General features: G+C 50.4%; 1 protein-coding gene across 1 annotated transcript in view; it reads right to left on the bottom strand.

Moving 5' to 3' along the window:
* The window catches only part of LOC129406854 (poliovirus receptor homolog), a 65,199-nt gene that overhangs the window by 38,344 nt on the left and 5,255 nt on the right, over positions 1-21,600 (bottom strand). Inside the window, exons 3-4 of the mRNA XM_055146451.1 lie at positions 20,671-20,788; positions 19,176-19,324 (exon numbers count right to left, since the gene is read on the bottom strand). Coding sequence (XP_055002426.1) covers positions 19,176-19,324; positions 20,671-20,788 — 267 coding nt within the window. The remainder of the gene's footprint in view (positions 1-19,175; positions 19,325-20,670; positions 20,789-21,600) is intronic.

Raw genomic sequence — 21,600 nt, forward strand, 5'->3', positions numbered from 1 at the left:
TCTCAGGCCCGCTTCCCACACACCTGGGTTCCTCTGCCGGTACCTTCATGTGTGAGGCTCATCCGAACGTGTGGAGAAGGGCTTTGAGCATGGCTGTGGCTAAGGCTCCGGAGGTCTTCGGCCACGGGAGCTCTGCTCAGGGCCAGAGAGTCTCTGGCCAGCATGCCTGGCTGTCTTCCCCAGGGCCCCTTGAAGATGGTAGGCTCCAGCTTCCCTCCCCACCCCGAGCAGAGCTCCCTCGGCCAATGAAACACAAGCACAAAAAAATGTGTAAATCTGTAACTGTACCCTCATGGTGATTCACTAATAAAAAAAAAATAAAACAAAAAAGAAATAAACAAAGTTTCTCCTTCACCAACCACCTGAGACTACAGTTACTCCCCTGGATCGTTACCGCACCCCCAGGGTGTGGTAGCACCCACTTTGAGAGGCCCTGAAACCTCATCTCCTATCATTTTTGTATCTTCCATATATTTATCACTGATCCAGCTACATATGTTGTTCTGGCCATTTATTGTCCATGAAACTAACCAGTATTCACTTATACATATATACATCCATCTACCCTTCTTCTCATCATCCCTCTCTCCATCCCTTCATCTCTCCATCCTTCCACCCATCCACACCTGCATCATCCTCTCTGTGCAGAAATACCCTCCCATCTTGGTTACTGCGCTGGAGCAGGCCCAATGGACAGTGGTCAGTAGAACAATGGGTCCCAGACATTCGGGTCCTAATCCCTGAGTCTATGACTGTCACTGAAATGAACAAACTCATTTACAGGGTGATGAATTCAGGGCCTTGGTTGGGAGCGTCTCCTGGATGTTCTTGGGGCCCTGATGGCTGACACCAGGGTCCTTCTACAGGAGAAAGGGAGGCAGGAGGCTGTATGATCTTTGGGCGGCCAGGGGAGGCCCTGATGGCTCTTCCCCTAAACACCCAGTTGGGGGGAGATCCCAGACCCCTCCCCTAGCTGGGGCGGCTGGGGCCATGGGGCAGATGAAGGAGGATTGATTGATCAGTTGCTGTTTATTCCATTCTCCGAACGCACCTGTTCCAGTCTCTCTGAGCCTTCGTTCTAGCCTCACACTGCTCCTCATTCCCGTCTCCTCCTGTCTCTCCCACTCATCTCTCCGTGCTCCATCTCGCCCTCTGTCTTCTCTCTCTCCCAACTCCTCCAACCCTCTCTCCTCTCTGGATTCTGACTCTGACTCCTTCTCTCTCGATGACTCCCTGACTCCCCTTTTCTGCCTCTCCCCAACTCCTCTCTCCACCCTTTGCCCTCTGTGCCCATGCTATACCCAGTCTTCTAGCAAAATCAACATAAGAAAGCCCTTCCTGACTGCCCAACAGGCTCAAGGGTGGAAACACCACCTAGGGGTATTCCTCTGCTCCTAGCATCTTAATTAACATCTAAATATTAGTTATTTTTGTATGGGCACAGCAAGAGATACATTGAGACTTGTAGGACAGCTATCCTGGGAACATCGTGCCACAGACTCAGAATGCAGTGCTCAGGCCAGATTAATCATTCCTAACCCTAGAAGGGTCCAAATCTAGTTATTACTTTTTGGATCATGACAGCATCTGTCCATAGCATTAGGCACCTTGGTGAGGCCCATCTCGGTGCTAGGCTAGCACATAACTCACCACTTACCCTGGGTCCATCCAGTCCTTCGTCGGGACCCTGCTTTTGGGGGTGCTAGGAAGTAAGGGCAGCTGAGGCTTAAGTCCAGAGAACAGATGCCCAGGAGGAAAATATCATTTACAGTCAATTGACTCCCAGGTTACAAAAATATAGCATTTACTGTCTTCCTGTGCCCATACAAAAAGGACATTGCACTGAATAAACTATGCAAAGGACTTAAGGAGAAGAGAAAAACAATATTTACAAGTCAACCGAGCACAAAGAAAGAAGTTACAGATAAACACAGAGGAATGGGTGCACTGTGATGGGAACAACCCAAATAAACCTAAGCTTCCTGTGGCAATGTTATCTTACAGAAGGGGAAGGAGGGGACTAGGTGTGGTACCATGACAATCTCAGTCCTTGCTGGTGACATGGGGTATCAGTGAAGGTTGGTCACTATGGGGGATGACTTGTTCAGAGACCTAGAAACTCAAGGTCAGAGGTCAGAGTCTTACAAGTCCCCCTGCATATAAATGTAATTTAATAGTTGGAAATGATAAATATTTTTTCTTACTATCTTACAAAGATTTGTAGACAAAGATCTCATGAAATTTAGGTGTTAATTCTAACTCATGATCTGTCACAGAGCTTCCCAAATTCTATTTTGTGTGTGTGCCACATCAGGAAGTGCTCAGAATTTACCCCTGGACAGTGCTCAGAAATCACTTCTGGCAAGCTCAGGAGGCCATATCTGGTTTCCACAGATTGACCCTGAGTCAACCACAAGCAAAGCAAGTGCCATACCCACTTGCCTACTGCTCCAGCCGCCTCAAATTCTATGAAAATCGCTGAGAAGAGTGAAGAGGTGAGAGGCCTTGAGACTAACACTGGCATCACATGCTCCAGGAACACCGCTGGGTGTGACCCCAAAAGGAGAAAAATAAAGAAAAAGAAAATAGGCCAGAGTGATAGCACAGCGGGTAGGGCTGTATGCCTTGCATGGAGTCAACCCGGGTTTGATCCCTGGCACCCCATAAGGTTCCCCAAGCACCACCAGGAATAATTCCTGAGTGCAAAGCCAGGAGTAACCTCTAAGCACCATCAGGTGTGACCAAAAAAGACAAAAAAGGAAATAAGAAGTAAAAGGAGAAAACTTCCCTTTCCCTCCCTCACAGCCACTGTTGCAAAGGCTGCGCCTCCACACATGCTGTGGTGCTCCCTAGGGCTGGAGGTGGTGCTCACTGTGCTCATCTCTGACAGACACTTCAGTGGTCTCAGTCTTCACTTGCAGGGTGTACCGGGCCCCCACTCTTTACCTGTGGTCCTCCCACCCCCCTGGCTGTGCTCCAGTGATCATGCTCAGTTGCATCATTGGGGGAGGACCAAGCGTCAGAAGAGTCACAGAGGCCACGTCAGAGCATGTGGGGACCCAGGCATCAAAGTCACAATCTTATGACAGAAGTCTGTGTTTTAGGGGTGCAGGGGGTCCCACTGGAGAGTCTATGGCAATTGTATAATTATGGGGTATCTGGGAGGTGTAATATTAAGCCCGGGATTCTGGGTTCCCAAGCGGGGAGACAGAAACACTAACTCAATAATGCAAAAGCGGTAAGAGTTTTATTCCAGTATACTGGGGCCAACTATCTCACCCACAGAGTGGTCTCTTGATAGCGACCCTGACTTCCGGCAGCAAGCAGCTTATACAGGGTTTGATTACATAAGCAGTACATGCCTTATTATTTCAGAAAAAAATCTTACTTAGTTACTGAACAAAGGTGTTTTGGCAAATGTCCATGGAAACTGTGGCTAGGCAACAATTAAACAATAATTTTCAGTATCAGTACCAATTTTATGATTACATAGACTTCTAGTTCTTTTAACTTTTTTTTTCTTTTTTGGGTCACACCCGGCAACGCACAAGGGTTAACTCCTGGCTCTTCTGCACTCAGGAATAACTCATGGCGGTGCTCGGGGAACCATGTGGGATGCTGGGAATCAAACCCAGGTCAGCCGCGTGCAAAGCAAATACCCTACCCACTGTGCTATCGCTCCAGTCCCCCACTTCTCGTTATTTTAGGGTTAACAGTGTTGGTATACAACATCCCATAATCTCAGGCCTAGCTAGGCCTGGATGTAAACGGTTTATGTTTTGGTTACTGTAACTTTAAATGGTGGTTACTGTTTCCGTTGGTTGATTTGCATATTTGCCTATGTGGCTGAATATGATTGGTTTGTATGTTAATTTTATAAATAAAAGGAGGTTGAACAGGCTGCTCTCCGGCAGGCCATAACACAAAACCTCCGGAGGCAGTCCTGTGATCCTCCCCAAAAAATATGTTTATTCTCTGAGTAAAGTGCCTCTGACTCTCCGGTAAAATTGCAACATTGTTGCAACATATGGTGCCCAACGTGGGGCTCGAAGTGGGAAGAAATAGAGAAAGAGGAGAAATAAAGAGATTTCTTCCGCTCAGTGCGGAAGAAATAGAGAAAGAGGAGAGATAAAGGGAATAAAGAAATAGAGATAGAAAGGAACGAAAGAAGAAAAAGAGAAAGGGAATAAAGAGATATAAAAGAAGAAATATAGAAAGGAAGGAAGGAAAGAAGAAAAAGGGAATAAAGAAATAGAGAGAAAGGAAGGAAAGAAGAAAAAGATAAAGGGAATAAAGAGATATAAAAGAAGAAATAAAAATATATATATAAAAAAATAAATAAATAAATAAATAAAAGAAGAAATATAGAGAGAAAGGAAGGAAGGAAAGAAGAAAAAGGGAATAAAGAAATAGAGATAGAAAGAAAGGAAAGAAGAAAAAGATAAAGGGAATAAAGAGATATAAAAGAAGAAATATAGGGGCCGGAGCGGTAGCACAGCGGGTAGGGCGTTTGCCTTGCACGCGGCCGACTCGGGTTCGATCCCCGGCATCCCATATGGTCCCCAAAGCACCGCCAGGAGTAATTCCTGAGTGCAAAGCAGGAGTAACCCCTGAGCATTGCTGGGTGTGACCCAAAAAGCAAAAAAAAAAAAAAAAGAAGAAGAAATATAGAGAGAAAGAAAGGAAGGAAAGAAGAAAAAGGGAATAAATAGAGATAGAAAGGAAGGAAAGAAGAAAAAGAGAAAGGGCATAAAGAAATATAGAGAGAAAGAAGAAGAAACATAGATAAGGAAGAAGTAAAAGAGAAAGGAAGGGAGAAAGAAGAAATATAAGAAATATAGATAAGGAAGGAAGAAGAAAAAAGAGAAGGGGAGAGAGAAGAAATATAGATAAGGAAGGAAGAAGAAAAGGAGAAAGGGAGAAAGAAGAAGAAATATAGATAAGGAAGGAAGAAGAAAAAAGAGAAAGGGAGAAAGAAGAAATATAGAGAAGGGAAAAGAAGAAAAAGAAAGAAAGGGAGAAAGAAAGATAGATAAAGAAAGAAACGGAAAAGAAGAAAAAGGAGAAAGGGAGAAAAGAAATAAAGAATAAATAAAGGAAGGAAAAGAAAAAGAGGCAATGGGCAATTCTGTAACTTCTCAGCAGGATGCCTATGTTGACACTTTGAACTCTCTAACAGAAGCAGCTGGTCTGCCCTTAAAGGAAGAGATAATAAGATGCCTCCTTGAGAGGATACAAAAGTATTGTCATTGGTTTAAGCCAAAAAATACAGAACAATTCAATCTAGATTCATGGGTAAAAATAGGGAGAGAACTGTGTCATGCACAGAAAAATGGAGATTTGATCCCAGCAAAGGAATGGAGGGCGTACAATAGCATTACTGGCACCCTGAATTTTTCACAGTTTGACTTTGAGTATGAGGAACCTTCCTCTCTTCTCATACTACTCTCTCTACTGATTCATCAGCTCCTTCGTCTTCTCATACTACTCTTTCCACTAATTCATCAAATTCTAAGGCAACTTACAGGGAAACTCCTGTGTTAGAGGAGAAAAGTGGGGAAGAATCTTTGATAGCATCTGTCTTATCTGGTGAATCATATCAAATTGATGATTCACCTGCCCAGTCTGAGTCTGACAGCGTCAAGTCAGACACAGAAAATTCGGTTTTAAAAGAGGATGTAAAAAAAATAAATAAAAAAAAGAGGATGTAAACTCCCAAGAGTTCAGAAAAGTTAATGAAAAATTAGATAAATTAATTAGACAAATGAAGTACCTTGAGATGCACCACCCTTCTGAAAGAAAGATAATGCCTACTGTACAGGGTATCACTGATCCTGACTCGTTGGCAGTTCCTTCCCCTCAATTATATAAGAATAGGGAAGAGAAATCTCTGTGTCGCCATTTTAATTTTACTCCTGAGTTGCATTCTCTGATGCAAAAATGTGAAGCTCCTTTATATAAAACAAAGTTGAGTCAACAGCCTGCTCAGTTTATGACTTTTCCAGTTGTTTGTAATCCTGATATACAAAGAAAAAGACAGGCAGGGGAATATGAGCCTGTTCCTTTTAAGTTTCTTCCCTCGCTTAAGCAAGCTGTGACCACCTATGGTGTTACTTCTAACTATGTGCTAGCCCTTCTGGAAAATTTTGCAGAAGCTACTACTGTAATTCCGTTTGATTGGCAAACTCTTGCAAAGGCAGTGTTAGAAAATTCTCAATATGTACAATTTAAATCCTGGTGGAGAGAAGAGGCTGAGAAATTTGCTAGAATTAAAACACCAAAACAAGTTGCTAACACTGTAAACCAGATTTTAGGCACTGGCAAGTGGGCTTTAGTGGAAGAACAAGTCCGTTTAGAAGCAAACATTTTAGAAGCTGTTAATAAGACCTGTCTAAAGGCGTGGCGTTATCTTGAGACCTCTGCAAAACGTACTATGTCATTCACAAAAATCTTTCAGGAAGCAAATGAGCTTTACACAGATTTTATTGCCAGACTCCAAGATTCTCTTGAAAAGGCTATACCTGATGAAGGCCTTCGTGAAATGCTTATGCTAACTTTAGCGGTGGAAAATGCTACAGCAGACTGCAAAAAGGCAATTCAAACTGCTAAGATAATGAGAAAAAACTCTCTGGATGATTTTATTAAAGTATGTAGGGAAGTGGGAACACCAACCCATCAGACACAAATAATAGCCGCTGCTTTTAAAAGAGTAAACCAGATAAAATGTTACAGCTGTGGAGCTTTGGGACATCTCAGACGAAATTGTACAAGTATTAACTCTAGAATGAGAAGAGAACCAGGCGTCTGTAGAAAATGTAGGAAGGGGAAACATTGGGCCAATGAATGCCATTACAAAAGAGAAAAAAATAGAAAAGATAATGAGCCGTCGGGAAACGGTATCGGGGCTCGACCCGGGGCCCCTTCAACAATATGGGAAATCTTCAGTAAAATCTATCAAGAGTTCTTCATCCCCTACCATGATAACAATCAATAAACCAAAAGGCATTAGCAATAAATTGATGCTGGACAAAGCGTGCAGCTAAAAAAGCTTTAAAGCGTGCAGCTTTAAAGCGTGCAACATTAAATCAAAGCGTTTTAATTATAATTATATAATTTAATATATTTAATGTATACAAAGCAACTTCTGGGGCATTATGAGAGTTAATTAATTGAGCCCACTTGCTGAGCCTGGGAACTTTCCCAGGTGGGTTCAGTTTGGCTAGTTACTCATTGTTTTTTATTGCTAGGAAACCGAATCTCTTTCAGTTCCAGCAACTGAAGCTAAATCCCACCTGATTTTCCTCATTTCTGCCTTCCCCGCCTGTCACGTCGTCAGTTTCACCCTTACAGCATCAGCTGCATCTCTGCAGGGGCTGGAGTCCAGGTCAGCCCCATGGGAGACCCCTGTGTCCACTGTGACCCAGAGAAACTCTGGAGGTGCAGCTGAGCTGAGCTGCCCGACGCGGGGGTTTGCACGAGGGGTCCTGGGAGAAGGTGGCGGGTGGGACCCCGTGGGAACCAGTGTTAGGGAGCGGATCGAGATCTCCCTATAACGACAAAGAGACTCCAGAGACTGCGAACAGCAAGCAGGGTTTATTTTAAGACTGGCTAGCCAGGGTCCAGCCGCCTACACGGACACGCAGGTCCAGCAGCTGGGCAAAGACCCCCAAGCTTCTCCAAAGGAGATCTTATATAGGCCTTCCCCAGCCGTTACAGCAGAGCCCGCGCATTTCATAGCCAATAGATTTATAATATAACGAACTTTCTTAACCAATCCATTTAAAAGGACATCACTCCTAGCACAGCGGGTAGGGCGTTTGCCTTGCACGCGGCAGACCCAGTTCGGATCCCAGCGTCCCATATGGTCCCCTGAGCACGGCCAGGGGTAATTCCTGTGCATCGCCAGGTGTGACCCAAAAAGCAAAAAAAAAAAAAAAAAAAAAAAGGACATCACTCCTTAGCCTATGGTTTTAGAGATCAGTATTCGCGCGAATATTCAGGAATGTCCCGGTTCTGGGGGCAGTCGTGGGTTTTGTGATATGGGTCTTGTGATATGGGTCTCGTTATCTGGTCTGACCACCACCCTTCTTGCGACCCGGGGTGCCTGTATCCGAATTCCTTGCTCAGGAGCAGAAAATCAAGTTATTCTGCCATGTGGGATCCTGTTAAAAGAGTCTTGAGAAAGCTAAATTGATTCCTGTGGTCTGTTCTGGGCCAGTTCCTCACACCAGCAGAGCTCGAGCTGGTCCCAGGGGCCTCGCGGTGCTTTTCCCTTTGCAGACCCCGATTCCACCCAGTCAGGTGAGGAACCGCCCGGCCCTCCTGAGATCCGTGAGTCCCTCCAGCCACCACGGAGCCTGAGACCCCAGACTTGGCGTGCTGGGACCCCAAGCTCGAAGCTGTCCACAGTGTTAGGATGCAGAGGGGACCCCCTGAGGGCTGGCTGGGGCGGGGCCTGGGGATAAAGGCCAGCCTGGGTGCTTCCTCCCTGCCCCAGTGTCTCCAGGTCAGTCCGTCTGTGCCCTGGCGCCCTCTGTCGGCGGGTCCTGGGAAGCGCTGGCTTCTCTCTGCAAAGCTGCACAGGAGACAGCCTGGAAAGGGAAGATTCAAACCTGAGCTGCAAGGTCCTTTCAGACAAAACCAGCGACTCTCCCTGCAGCCCCGCGGCCCAGAGGTCAGGCCTGTGGATCCTTCTCCCCGGGGCTGGGCAGTTCCCCCAGATGCAGCATGAGGGGCCCGGAAAGGGGCGTCCACTAAAATGTAGACCCCACATGTGAGGGACATGGGGAGGAGTGATGCTCGCCTGGCTGAGCACAGGCTTTGCCCAGTCTAGTACGGCAGATTTGGGGGCAGCACAAGGGGTGCTCCTGGGAGAGCGACTGGGCAGTGCTCTGTGGGCACCTCACCCACTTCAGCACCCGCCCGCACTTACCCGGTGATCAGGGGCGCTGTGGCGGGTCCTGACCTGCGGACACAGAGCAGACATGTCAGGAACCCGCGAGCAGTCATGGGCAGACCACTGGGTGCGGGGCCTGTAGCTCCAGGCCCTCGGGGATCCCCCTTCCCTCAGGGTCCCACAATTCTAAAACGGGTCTGGGGAGAGGCTTCATCCTCGGGATTCACCTGATTCTTTCCTTTCGGTTTAATTCTTTGCAGTGTCAAAAATCACACCTGGCATCTCACATATGCAAGTCACGTGTTCCACCGCTGAACTCCATTCCAACTTGTTATTAATTATCAATCAATGAATCGATACCACAGAACCCCATCAAGCCTGTTATTAGATATAAATCAATAAATAAAACCAATCAACACAGGCTAAACCCTATCCCAGCCCTATTATCGTTGTTATTATTATTATTATTATTATTATTATTATTATTATATTTGGGGTCCAGACAGCGGGTGAAGGACCACCAGGACGCTGGATTCCCCCAACAGTTCCCGTTACATGCTTCACTTCCGGAGTGCTGTACCCCTGAGATTACAGCTCACAGGGCCGCATCACTGTGGGAAATGTGTTGGGAAGGGAGATGTATGCTGAAAGTAGACTAGAGGCTGAACACGATGGCCACTCAATACCCGTATTGCAAACCTCAACACCCAAAAGGAGAGAGAGTACAAAAGGGAGTACCCTGCCACAGAGGTGGGATGGGGTTGCGGGGGGGAGATGGGATTGGGGGGTGGGAGGGATACTGGGTTCATTGGTGGTGGAGAATGGATACTGATGGAGGGATGGGTTCTCAAACATTGTATGAGGGAAACACAAGCACGAAAATGTGTAAATCTCTAACTGTACCCTCATGGTGATTCACTAATTAAAAAAATAAATAATTTTTTTTAAATAAGTGCTCTGAACTCAGTGGACTCAGGAGCGTCCCTGGGACCCGCCCCCTCCAGAACATCAGAAGGTGGTCACCGAGCAGGTGGGTGCTGGGCGTGTCATGACCGGGCACCCTAGAGTCACAGACCTGGGTCAGAACTCACATGCACCTGGACTCCGGCCCCTCCATGTGTTGGTATTTGATCAGGGTCCTGGGGAGAAACGTCCAGCCACCTGAGGGGTCGCTGAGACCATGTCCCCTGCTGTGGGTCCCACCCTGCTGTATTTCTCCACAGCGATTTCCCCTGGGGATACGTTGCAGGACTGAGCTGCCCCTTCCCAGCGGCCGAGAGCCGGGCCCTGTGGCCACTGCCCCTGCATCCAGGGGTGGCTGGACTAGGGCCAGGAAGGAGGGCGGCTCTCAACTGGGGCAGTCAAGAGGGCTGAGCTCAGGGAGGGGGCGGCGGGGGCTAGTGGTGCGGGTCACCCACCAGCATCCAGGGGACCCCAGAACAGCAACAGCAAAGGCAGACGGAACAGTGGGTACGGCCACAGCTGGGCAGGGGCCGGGGCCACGCCAGGAGCAGCGTCCAGGTGTCTGCTCGCTCTGTGGCTTCTGCTCTACAGCAATTTGGCTCTGACGCTACAGTGGAGCCTGGGCGGGCCCAAGTAGTGACGGAGCTGAGAGCACCCACCCACAGTGAGGTCCTGTGCCAGCACTGCACCTGCACCCGCTGCCGCCCCCTACTGGCCAGGCGAGGAAACTGAGGCACGCCCAACACACACCAAGTCCCTTTCTTAAAATTAATTTTTATTTAAAACATCATGATCTACAAAGCTGTTCATTATACAGTTGTTCCAGGTATTTAGTGTTCCAACACCACCAGTGAGACCTTCCCTTCACCAACATCCCAGTTTCCTTCCCCATCCCAACCTGCCCCCTGTAGCACAAAACAAATTTGCTTTGTATTACTTGTTCTAACAGAACTTTTAGAAATGGTAAATAGAATGATCAGAAAATAAATTAGTAGGAGCCAATTTGTGATTGCTATCTGGTTTTAACCAATGTTAACAAGAAAATTAAAATGATTTAATACAGTATAATTAAATCCTATTTTCATTTACATAAGTTTTCAACTCTGGGATCATTACATAAGTTTTCAATTCTTGGAGCTCATTATGCAATAATCATGTCATACCTGTCGTTAATAAAACTTTCAAAGAAGGGGCTGGAGTGCTAGCACAGCGGGTAGGACATTTGCCTTGCATGCAGCCAACCCGGGGTTCGATTCCCACCATCCCATATGGTCCCCTGAGCACCGCCAGGGGTAATTCCTGAGTGCAGAGCCAAGAGTAACCCCTGTGCATCGCCAGGTGTGACAGAAATAAATAAATGAATGCATAAATAAATACATAAATAATAAAATTTCAAAGAAATTCTATGTTAATATATTTTGGAGTTTACATGAAATAGGGAAGGCATTCATATGGAAATCTTCCTGCACACCCCACAAACACACACACACACACTTCATTTAAACACTGTGATTTATACAGTTGTTCATACAGATTAGTTACAGGCATTCAATATTCCAACACCAACCCTATCAGCACTCTCACCTTCCCTCCACGATTGTCTACAGTTTTCCCAACCACCCCTCAACAGGCCCACAGTAATTAATTTTATGTTGTTTAAGAGAATAATTTTTAAAAATTCCTTTGAAGAAAATTAGCATAAATTGTTGTATCTCATCACGGAGACCTTAAATCCTTGCATGAAATATTACTAAAATCTTGTAACAAGCTAAGGTTTCTGTGTTACTGTTTTTGTTAATTACTTGGCTTCTATGTTACATCCCATCCAATCTGGAGAGCTACTCCTGGATTATCAGTGTTGTAAAGTTTGGAGATGTAGCTCCAGGGCCCAGAGTTTTTACCTGGATGGTACAGCTGAAATTAATTTTTAACTGGGTGGTGGCTTTGGGGTATAGATATGACTGACAGGGCTTCTGGATGTACAGGGAAGTGAAGGGATGTAGCCCAGTTTTACTCTGAGACCCACATACCAGTTTTTTTTTTTTATTGAATCACCATGAGATACAGTTACAAAGTTTTCATGATTGAGTTTCAGTCATACAACGATTCAACACCCATCTCTCCACCAGTGCACATTTTTCCACCACCAATGTCCCCAGTATCCCTCCTGCCACCCCCATCCAAGCCTACCCCCTCCATCTAGGGCAGACAATTTCCTTCTTACTCTCTCTCTACTTTGGGGCATTATGGTTTGCAATAGAGATACTGAGAGGCCATCAAACCCGCGTACCAGTGTCCTCAGCAGGTTCTGGGAAGGTCAGTCCCAAGCCAGTGAGGTCCTGCTGGAGGCATGGCAGCGACATTGAGTGTGGGAGCAAGCGGCTGCCATGGCTCTGTTCGAGCGGGCACTATGCTGACCCGCCCCTTCCAGAGTGCCCTGAATGTCTCCGCCATGGCAGATGTCAAAAAAAATTTGGCAGTTCATTGATCTTTTCGAGATTTATTTGAGTCTCTGGAGTTTCCACTGTGCTGGAGGCTGTTTGTGGGTTGACAGATCACTTTCTAGTTCTGGGGGCTGGGCTGAGATGGGCCTGGAGCAGGCAGGATCCTAGTTCTTCCCCATCCATGGTCCTTTTGCAGCAACCTAGAACCCCAGGCTGCTGTGGGAAACATTTCCCCTCTCAGAGTCTCAGTTTCCCCAGCACATTACGGCCCACAAAGTATCGTCAGGAGTGACCCTTGAGCACAAAGCTAAGAGCAGCCATTGAGCATGACCAGCTCAGTGTAGCAGTGAGAATCAAAAACAAAAAACACAGGCTGCGATCATGAAGGGAACCGGTGCAGGGAGCCCTTGTGGCACCCATGTTTGGACACCGCCTCCATGGGCTTGCAGGAGTCCTGGAGTGCCGTGTGCAGAGACAGACCCACAGAGTCGCCCCCACCTTCGGGAAGCAGCCGGGACAAGCCTGGTCCTTCTCCCCTCGAGGATGTGGTGAGCGTTGAGCAGATAACAGGTGACATTGGCGCAGGTGAGACTTTCCATTCTGCATTCCAGGCAAGGGGACCCCCAAGCAAGGCAGGGAAGCCCCTTCCAGTCGCTCCATCGCTGCTGGTCTCTGTGTGAGCTTCCCCTCCCTCCTGTACCACAAATCCCCCTGGCACCTTAGGGGCGATTTTTGGCTGTTCCCCTCCCTGGCCCTCCCTCTTACAAGTCTCAAGTTCTTTCAAGTTTCAAAACCATGAAACTGACCTCCTGGGTCCACTTCAACTCTGATGATTCAGGGGACTCTGCATTACTCCAGAGAGCTGGGGCAATATCCACTCTCTTTTACTTTCTAAACATAGTTATGTTTGTTTGGGGACCAGGAACCTGGTGGTGCTCGTGCTCCCTCCTGGCTCTGTGCTCAGGGCTCCCTCCTGGCAGGGCTCAGGGGAACGTGTGGTGCTGAGACTGAAACCTGGGTTGGCCGTGGGCAAGGCAAGTCCTCACCTCTGAGCTGTGGTTCCAGCCCCAGATTTGATCTGTTATGTGCCAATAGACTCTTCCCCCACCCTCCTAACGTATACAAGTAAGTGCTCTGCAAATAATGTTATTTAGTGAAAATATACTCATGAATGGGGTGTGTATATGTGTGTGATGCGTGTGTGTGTGTTTGTGTGTGTGTGAGTGTGTGTGTGTGTGTGTGTGTGTGTGTGTGTGTAAGACAGCAAGCATGGGACCAGAGCAATAGCAGGAGGGAGAGCATTTGCCTTGCTTGCAGCTGATCCGGGTTCAATTCCCAGCACCTCATGGTTCTCTGAGCCCACCTGGTGTGATCACTGAGCACAGAATTAGGAGTGAGCACTGCTGGGTGTGCCCTCCCAAAGAAAGTTCTAATATCTAATATCTAGTCAAAGAACGCAAAACGCTCTGCCCCATGAGTCCAGGAACACCCCCTGTGGGAACTTCCCTGGGAAAGTCTCTGAACCCCCTTCAAACTCTACAAAAGATGCTCTGAGTGTCTTGAACTCACAGCCATGCCCTGGGTTTTAGAGCACCTGGCGCCCAGCACCTGCTCAGACACCCTGGAACCCAGCCTGGACCCTGAGCCCCAGTAACGGCCCCTGAGAACACAGTCTGACAGCCTCTCACTCATGACAGTCCAACCCCTCCGCTCTCCAGCATTTCTGGGGACACTGAGGTGCCTTTCCAGGGGTCAATGCCTGACCCTGTTTTGAGCTGAGGCTGACTCGGGAGTGGTTGCCCTGGTCCCTAGAACATTGGGGTGAGGGGGCGCAGTGAGGGGTCACTTCTGGGTAAATGCTGGTGAATGGGCACCCTCAGAGTCAGACGTCTGGGGCAGAGTGGAATGGGGTGCTGTGCCCCTTCTGCGGAGTGACTAAGCCAACAAGACTGGAATTGCTGATTCCCTGACGGCTTCAGGGGCCCCTGGGGGCTGTTGATTCTGCCTGTGGGGGCTCAGGGGTGGGGTGAGCACTGTGCAGGGCTGGGATCCTGCGGGAGCCTGGGGTCCGAGCACAGGAGAAGGGGTCACTTACCAACTCTGGTGGGCACCCAGGGTGGTAAGAGCAGAGGCAAAAGCAGAGTCAGGCCCAGCAGGGAGGGGTGCCAGGCCAAGCTGGGGAGAGGATGTTGGGGGGCTTATGGGGCTGGGGCAGGGTGGCCTCAGGTCTCTCAGCCTCGGAGCCCAGTTTCCTGCTGACTGATTCCTGCTGTGCAGGAACCCAGGGCAGCAGCTGCTGGAGGAGCCTGTGCCCATTTCTAGTCCACAGCTGCCGGGAGGCCTTTCAGCTCAGCTTTAAAATCCCACATTCGTACCCAGGGGGGCAGGTGAGGCCCCGCCCTGCCCCAAGGGACCCAGGCCCCACAGCCGAAACTTCCAGAACTCAACCATGGCCATGCTCACAGCCACTCTCCACACGCTCAGCCGAGCCTCACCCACAAGTGAATCTATTCCTGGACCGCGCAGACTCTCATACTTCACACCACTCATGGTCCAAGTGTCTCGAACCACATAAGATGGCATTTAAAGAAGAAGGCAACCAATCTTAAGGGAAATATATTTTTACAGATATATATATATATGAACACAAAGCTTTATCTTTAACATGTTAATAATCTCTTATAGAAGGGTTTAATGACCCCAGGGTGAAATACAGCAATCTTCACATACTCTCACCTAGGAAATGTATTTTGGGGCATTTTGAGCAGTTTATTCATAACAAACTATACAAAAGAAATTATTTCAGTTCTGCTTTGGGGCAGGGCTCAGGGTTTGGGATGGAAATATCCAAAATATGGTGGTGGAAAGGTAGAATGGTGGTGGGATTGGTGCTCTTTGAAAATTAAGTGTAGTCAAATATTGTGAACTACTTTATAAAATTAAATTAAAATAAAATAAAAATAAAATTCTTGCATTTGCTCTGCGCCCAGGACCCATCCACCAGCCTGGGAAGAATCTAGTCCCAGAGACACTCCACTTTCTCATGGCCCAACTGCACTGAGACAGAACCAAGACAGGTCCACATTGTTTATTTTGCCACAACAATGGTGCTCAGGGATCAATGCTGGCAGGATCCAGGGTCCACATGGGGATCTCACCTTTGTTGGCTTCCTGTAGGTAAAACAAAACCAAAAAAGAATCAGAGCAGCAAAGTCTCCCCGACCCCTGTCCCCAGAGCTGCAGCCGCCCCTGCCCCGGCCCCTGCTGACCTCTGGTTCCACTCCTTATACACTCAGCGGATTGTTGCTGGACAGTTGTCAGTTCAGGGATGAGACTGGGGGACATCCATGAGTCCTTCCAGCTACGAGGGAGCCGAGGGTGATGCTGGGATCCCAATCTCGCACCTGCCCACTGTGTTAGGATGCAGAGGGGACCCGCTAAAGGTGGGTGGGGGCGGGGTGGGAGGAGGGAGTAGCCTTGGGACAAGCTTTGTCCTGGGGACTCCAGCCTTGACATCACCCCCAGTACCAGTGTCTCCAGGTCAGTCCATCTGTCCCCTGGCGCCCTCTGTCGGTGGGTTCTGGAAGGCAAGGTCTTCTCTCTTGGCAGCTGCCCTGGAGACAGGCTGGAAAGGGAAGATTCAAACCTGACCTGCAAGGTCCTTTCAGAGGGGATTTTCCCCACACCAGGCAAGGTTTTGCTCAGGAGTTTCTGCTGACTCTGCACTCTGGGATTACTCCTAGCAGTGCTCAAAGCACCATAAGGGGTGCTGGGGATTGAACCTGGGTTGGCTGCATGCAAGGCAAGCTCCTTAACCACTGTACGATTGCTCTGGCTCCTGCAAGCTCCTTTCAAATAAAACCAATGACTCACCCTGCAGCACTGAAACCCAGAGGTCAGGCCTGTGTTTCCTTTTCCCTGGAGGCCGGGAAGTTTCCCAAAATTGGGCCTGAGGGACCCAGATATGGTGCCCAATAAAATCTGATCCAGGGCCAGAGCCATAGAACTTCCAGAGCACAGAGCCAGGAGTCAGCCCTGAGCATCACCGGGTGTGACCCAGAAAACAAACAAAATATAAATGTAAAAACTCAGATCCCACATTGCAGAGGGCTCAGCAGACTGGAGTCCTTGCTTGCTGTCATGCAAGACATGGGGTTTGATCCCTGGCACCCCCTGGAAGTGATCCCTGCAACAAAAAGAGACCCGGGTCCTGGCACAGACCCAGCCGACGAGACTCAGGCTGTGAGCGACCACATAGGGGCGTCTGCCCCACAGGGGCTGGTGTTGGTGCTGCACAGGGGGTGCTTTGATGGAGACCCCCCACAATGGGATGGTGCTTTGTGCAGACCCCTCACCCCCACCTCAGCACCCCACCCCACACTTACCCCAGTAGCCCTGGCGCTGTGGAGGTCCAGAGCTGGGGACACAAGAAGACACGTCAGGAACCCGCGGGCAGTCACGGACAGACCCTGGGGACCACTGAACCCAGCCCGGCCCATTATCAATTGTCAATCAATACAGTTAATACTGATGAGCCCCATCCCCGCCATGTCATTACTATAAATCAATATAGCGGGTAAGGCATTTGCCTTGCACACGGACGACCCAGGTTCGATTCCTCTGTCCCTCTTGGAGAGCCTGGCAAGATAGAGTGTATCCTGCCCACACGGCAGAGCCTGGCAAGCTCCCCATGGCATATTGGATATGCCAAAAACAATAACAACAAGTCTCACAATGGAGACGTAACTGGTGCCGCTCGAGCAAGTCGATGAACAACAGGACGACAGTGCTACAGCGCTACTCTCAGTCCTGCCAGAACCCCATCCCAGCCCTGTCACTCATAAATCAATAAAACTGATACTGGGGCTGGAGCGATAGCGCAGCAGGTAGGGCGTTCGCCTTGCATGCGGCAGACCCCGGTTCATTCCTCCGCCCCTTTCGGATAGCTGGCAAGCTACTGAGAGTATCTCGCCTGCGTGGTGGAGCCTGGCAAGCTCCCCGTGGCGTATTCGATATGCCAAAAACAGTAACAAGTCTCACAATGGAGACGTTACTGGTGCCCGCTCAAGCAAATCGATGAGCAAAGGGATGACAGTGCTACAGTGATATAACTGATACTGGCCATGCCCCATCCTGGCCTATTAATCATCATAAATCAATATAGCAGAGTGTGGCCTTGGGAGCCAGGTGGGTCCGGATCTGGCCCTGACCCTCAGGAACTGTGTGACCTTGAACCTTGGGCTCCATTCTCTGGGCCTCAGTTTCACACCCCCAGGGGCTCCCCCGTCAGTCCTGAGTGTTTCCTCCTCCCAGGGGCGTTCCTGGGGCAGGAGACCCGGCTGGGCACTGACGTTCCTAAGCTCTTCTCCCTACTCTGCTGATGTGACACCACAGAGCAACAGTCACAGAGACACAGCATGGGGTGGGGGTGGAGGGTAAACATACCCCATGCAGGGCTCAGTGCTGCCCCGAGTACTCAGGGAAGCCCCACTTTACAGATGAGGAGACTGAGTCCCAGAGAGCTTGTCCTCTGCTGGTGACTCAGCAATAAGGCCGGGAGTGACTGAGCACAGACTGCCGGGCTCTGGGAATAACACACATGGGGTCACCAGCTCTAATCACTGAGTCCAACCTGGTGCTGGGTGCAGGGGACACAGAGCCTGAGAGTCCTGCCTTCGGGCCTCACAATCCAGGGAAGACAGACATGGAGCCTCATTGAGTGACTCAGAGTGGGCACAGTTGGGGTGGGAGAGACCAAACCAGGTGGTGACACATCTGGGGCACCGGGGAACTCCCTGGAGGAGGAGGCCTCCATTGGGAATGAGAGAGACAGTTTCCCTGAGGGTCAGTGAGCACTGCGGGTCCAGAATGCCCTGTCCTCCAGCTGCCCTGCCCTCCAGTATTATTTCACATGTCCCCAGCCCCTGCAGGGAGACCAGGGTTCCAGTTCCTGCTGCCCTCCTTTCTGTAGGAGCATCAGGGGGTGTCTCCTAGCAAGGGACATGAGGGACAGCTGGGGGTGTCACTCTGCCCTCGGTCCCCCTGTGCCCCTGCTGGGCACCCAGTGCTGACGGGGCCTGGAATCCAGGGCCTCACTCCCTCGGGTGGGAGACCAGCCCCTGACTCAGTGGTCTGCAGAGTCGGGGCCACCCGGCTGTGGGGACACACAGGACAGGCTGCCTGGGAGACAAGCACAGAGCCTTGCATAGAGTCGGGCTCAGGGATCGTGGATCAGGATGCTCAGGGCTGACACACAAATGGGGAATGTTGAGAGAGGGGACACTCACGGGACTGAGTCCGAAACAGGAAATAAACAAGGGCTCCCAGCCCAGACACCAAAACGATCCCTGAAACCCAGAGGCCGATCCGGAAAGCCGAGGGTGAGTGTGACTGTTCCCGGGGAGATCCTGGGGAAGGAGGAGACAGGGGGTTAGGATCGGAGACTGGAGTTTCTTGTGACAGCAACCATCTCCCTCCATCCTGTCAGAAACCACCACTCTGTCCCCTGGGTATGTTCAGGGTCATGACCCCAGCGTCAGCTAATAGAGTGTCACACCCACAGGCTGCTGTGACCGGCTCCTAGGATTCTCTATGTCTTGGTGTCTGAGTCACACCAGAGGTGCTCAGGGCTTACTCCTGAGTCCACACGCGGGGGTCACTTCTGATGGGCTTGAAGGACCAATGAAGTGGGGAAATCGAACCCAGGTTGGCCATGTGCCGGACAAATGCCCTCCCCTGCCATACATGGCTCTGACCCCTCAGGGACCCTTCCCGCAGGTGAGGGACTTGTCACCAAGGACCCTCTCACCCACTCAGAGACTGTCACCTCGGCCTTCTCCTGGGGTGTCACCGTGCTCCCCACTGGTCCTCACCTGGGAGCTGGACTCTCAAGACTGCCTGGTCTGTCCCCATGTCATTGGAGACGCGGCAGACGAAGGTCGTGTCGACGGACTCCTCAGTGGGATGAATCAGGAGGTGGGGGCCCTGGGGTATAGCATAGGATGGCAGGGGGCCCGTGGTCCTGGGGGACACAGGCGGGTTAGAACTCGGCGTCTGCTGGAGTTTAGAGTGACAGAAACCCAGCACCTCCCCCTGTGTGACCCAAGTTGGGGGGTACCTGGAGTCCCCCTGACTCTCCCTCTCATGCCCCCCATTACTGCTCAGCAGGTCCTGAGACTCGCCTTCAGAATCCATCCAGAACCTTCCAGTTCTCATGGCCTGTGTGGCCCCACCCTAATCCCCCTGGATCCTGCTCCCCCTCTCACCCCACCCTTGGTCTCCCCTGCTGGCCTAAGAGAACTTGCTGGAACAGAGCTGCAGGCCCTCCTCTGCTCAGCCTCCCCAGAGATCCTGCCTCTCTCAGAGGAAGCCCCGCTCTTTGGGCAGGTCCCCCCAGATCTGCCCGATGCCTCAGACCCCGAGATCTGTTACTGCCCTCTGGGCTCCAGACTCTGAGTTCCTGACACACGTTACCTGGAAAATGATGCACATCTATTGGGGTGCAGGTAATGGACCCTGAGTGGCCCAGTGCTTACTAAGGACTGTGGGCATGTAGGGCAGGAGGGTGAGGATCGGGCACAGAGCAGCCCTGGGAAGAGCTGGGGTGCCAGAGAGCCGGGCTGGACCCCCCATAAACCATGTGTGCAAGGCCCCTTCAGTTTCCTGAAACTTCATTGTGGATGTGGGTTTAGGGGCTGAACCCATGTGGGTGCCTGACCCCACTGAGCTGAGTCCTTGTCCCTATGATGACACTTTAAAGGGACCTATGGTGACTCCCTCTCTTCTCCAACTGCCTCTCCCTCCCCTCAGGCCAGCAGCCCCTGCCCCAGCCTCCTCCCTTAGACCCAGGACTCCAGGGCCAGAGACACAGTAAAGAAGGTCGGGCATCTGCCTTGCATATGACCGACCCTGGTTCGGTCCCCAGCACCGCAGTGGGTCCCCTGAGCCACTCCAGACTGATCCCAGAGTGCAGAGCCCAGGCAGAGCTGAGCACTTCCACGGATGAGGCACACACACAAAAAAAAAACCTCCCCCAGGGTCCAACCCCTAGCCCCTCCTCCCTTAGAGCCAGGAGTCCATCCAGAGCCTCCCTCCTCAGACTCAGGAGTCCATCCCAGCCTCCTCCCTCAGACTCAGGAGTCCATCTCAACCTCCTCCCTCAGACCCTGGGCTCATGCTCCCAAGCCTGTTTCCTCAGATCCAGGAGTCCAAGTCAGCCCCTCCTCCTCTTCACCTTGGATTCTGGGCCCCCAGATCCTGGCCCCCAAACTTGGGGGTCCATCCCAGCCTCCTTCCTCAGACTTTAGAGCAGCCCCCCATCCCCCGCCATGATCTCCTCCCTCAGACCCGTATCAGGCCAGGACTCACGTGCTCCAGTCATAAATCTTGGGCTCCGGGTTGCTCAATGCGACACAGTACAGGCTGGTCTCCTTTTGGCCCCGCTTTCCGATTTCTTCATAGAGGTTGAGGGAGACGTCAGGGGCATCTGGGGAGGGGGTAGGTTCAGGCTCAGGGACAGAATCTCTGATGGGCCCCACTCAATTAGGGTTCAGGCCCTGCAGGTAAGGCCGAGATGGGAGGCCTGGAGGAGGGGTGTGGGTCCCTGGGGGAAGAGAAGCCTGAGGGTCCTGGGGTGGGAGGCAGCAGGGCACAGAGGGGCTCAGAATCCCCCACCCCTAGGATTCAGGACAGTAGGTTTGGGGGTGCCGTGGCCAGAATGTAAGGAATGATTGGGACCGTCCACATACACAAGCTTATTCAAGGCTCTGACAAGTCCTGCACGGTGGACCACAAGAGCCCACCTCCTGCTGCTTGTCCCTCCCCAAACTGAACAGGAACTATTCACAATAGCCAGAATCTGGAGAGTGCCCCCAAACAGATGACTGGATAAAGAAACTATGGTCCATCGACACAATGAAATACTTGCAACCACCTGGAAAACTAAAGTCAGAAATTTGCTTGTACCTGAGTGGACCTGGAGAGTGTCACGCGGAGTGAAATGAGTCACAGGGAGAGGGATGGACAGAGAATGAATGTACTCATTTGTAGCAGCACTGTAGCACTGTCATCCCGTGATTTGCTCGAGCGGGCACCAGTAACGTCTCCATTACGAGACTTGTTGTTACTGTTTTTGGCATATCGACTACGCCATGGGGAGCTTGCCAGGCTCTGCCAAGCGGGCATTATATTCTGAGTAGCCTGCTGGGCTCTCTGAGAGAAACAAAGGAATCGAACCCAGGTCGGCCACATGCAAGGCAAACGCCCTACCCGCTGTGCTATTGTTCCAGCCCACATCCT

This window comes from Sorex araneus, chromosome 8 (genome assembly GCF_027595985.1).
Source record: "Sorex araneus isolate mSorAra2 chromosome 8, mSorAra2.pri, whole genome shotgun sequence".
Lineage (NCBI taxonomy): Eukaryota > Metazoa > Chordata > Mammalia > Eulipotyphla > Soricidae > Sorex > Sorex araneus.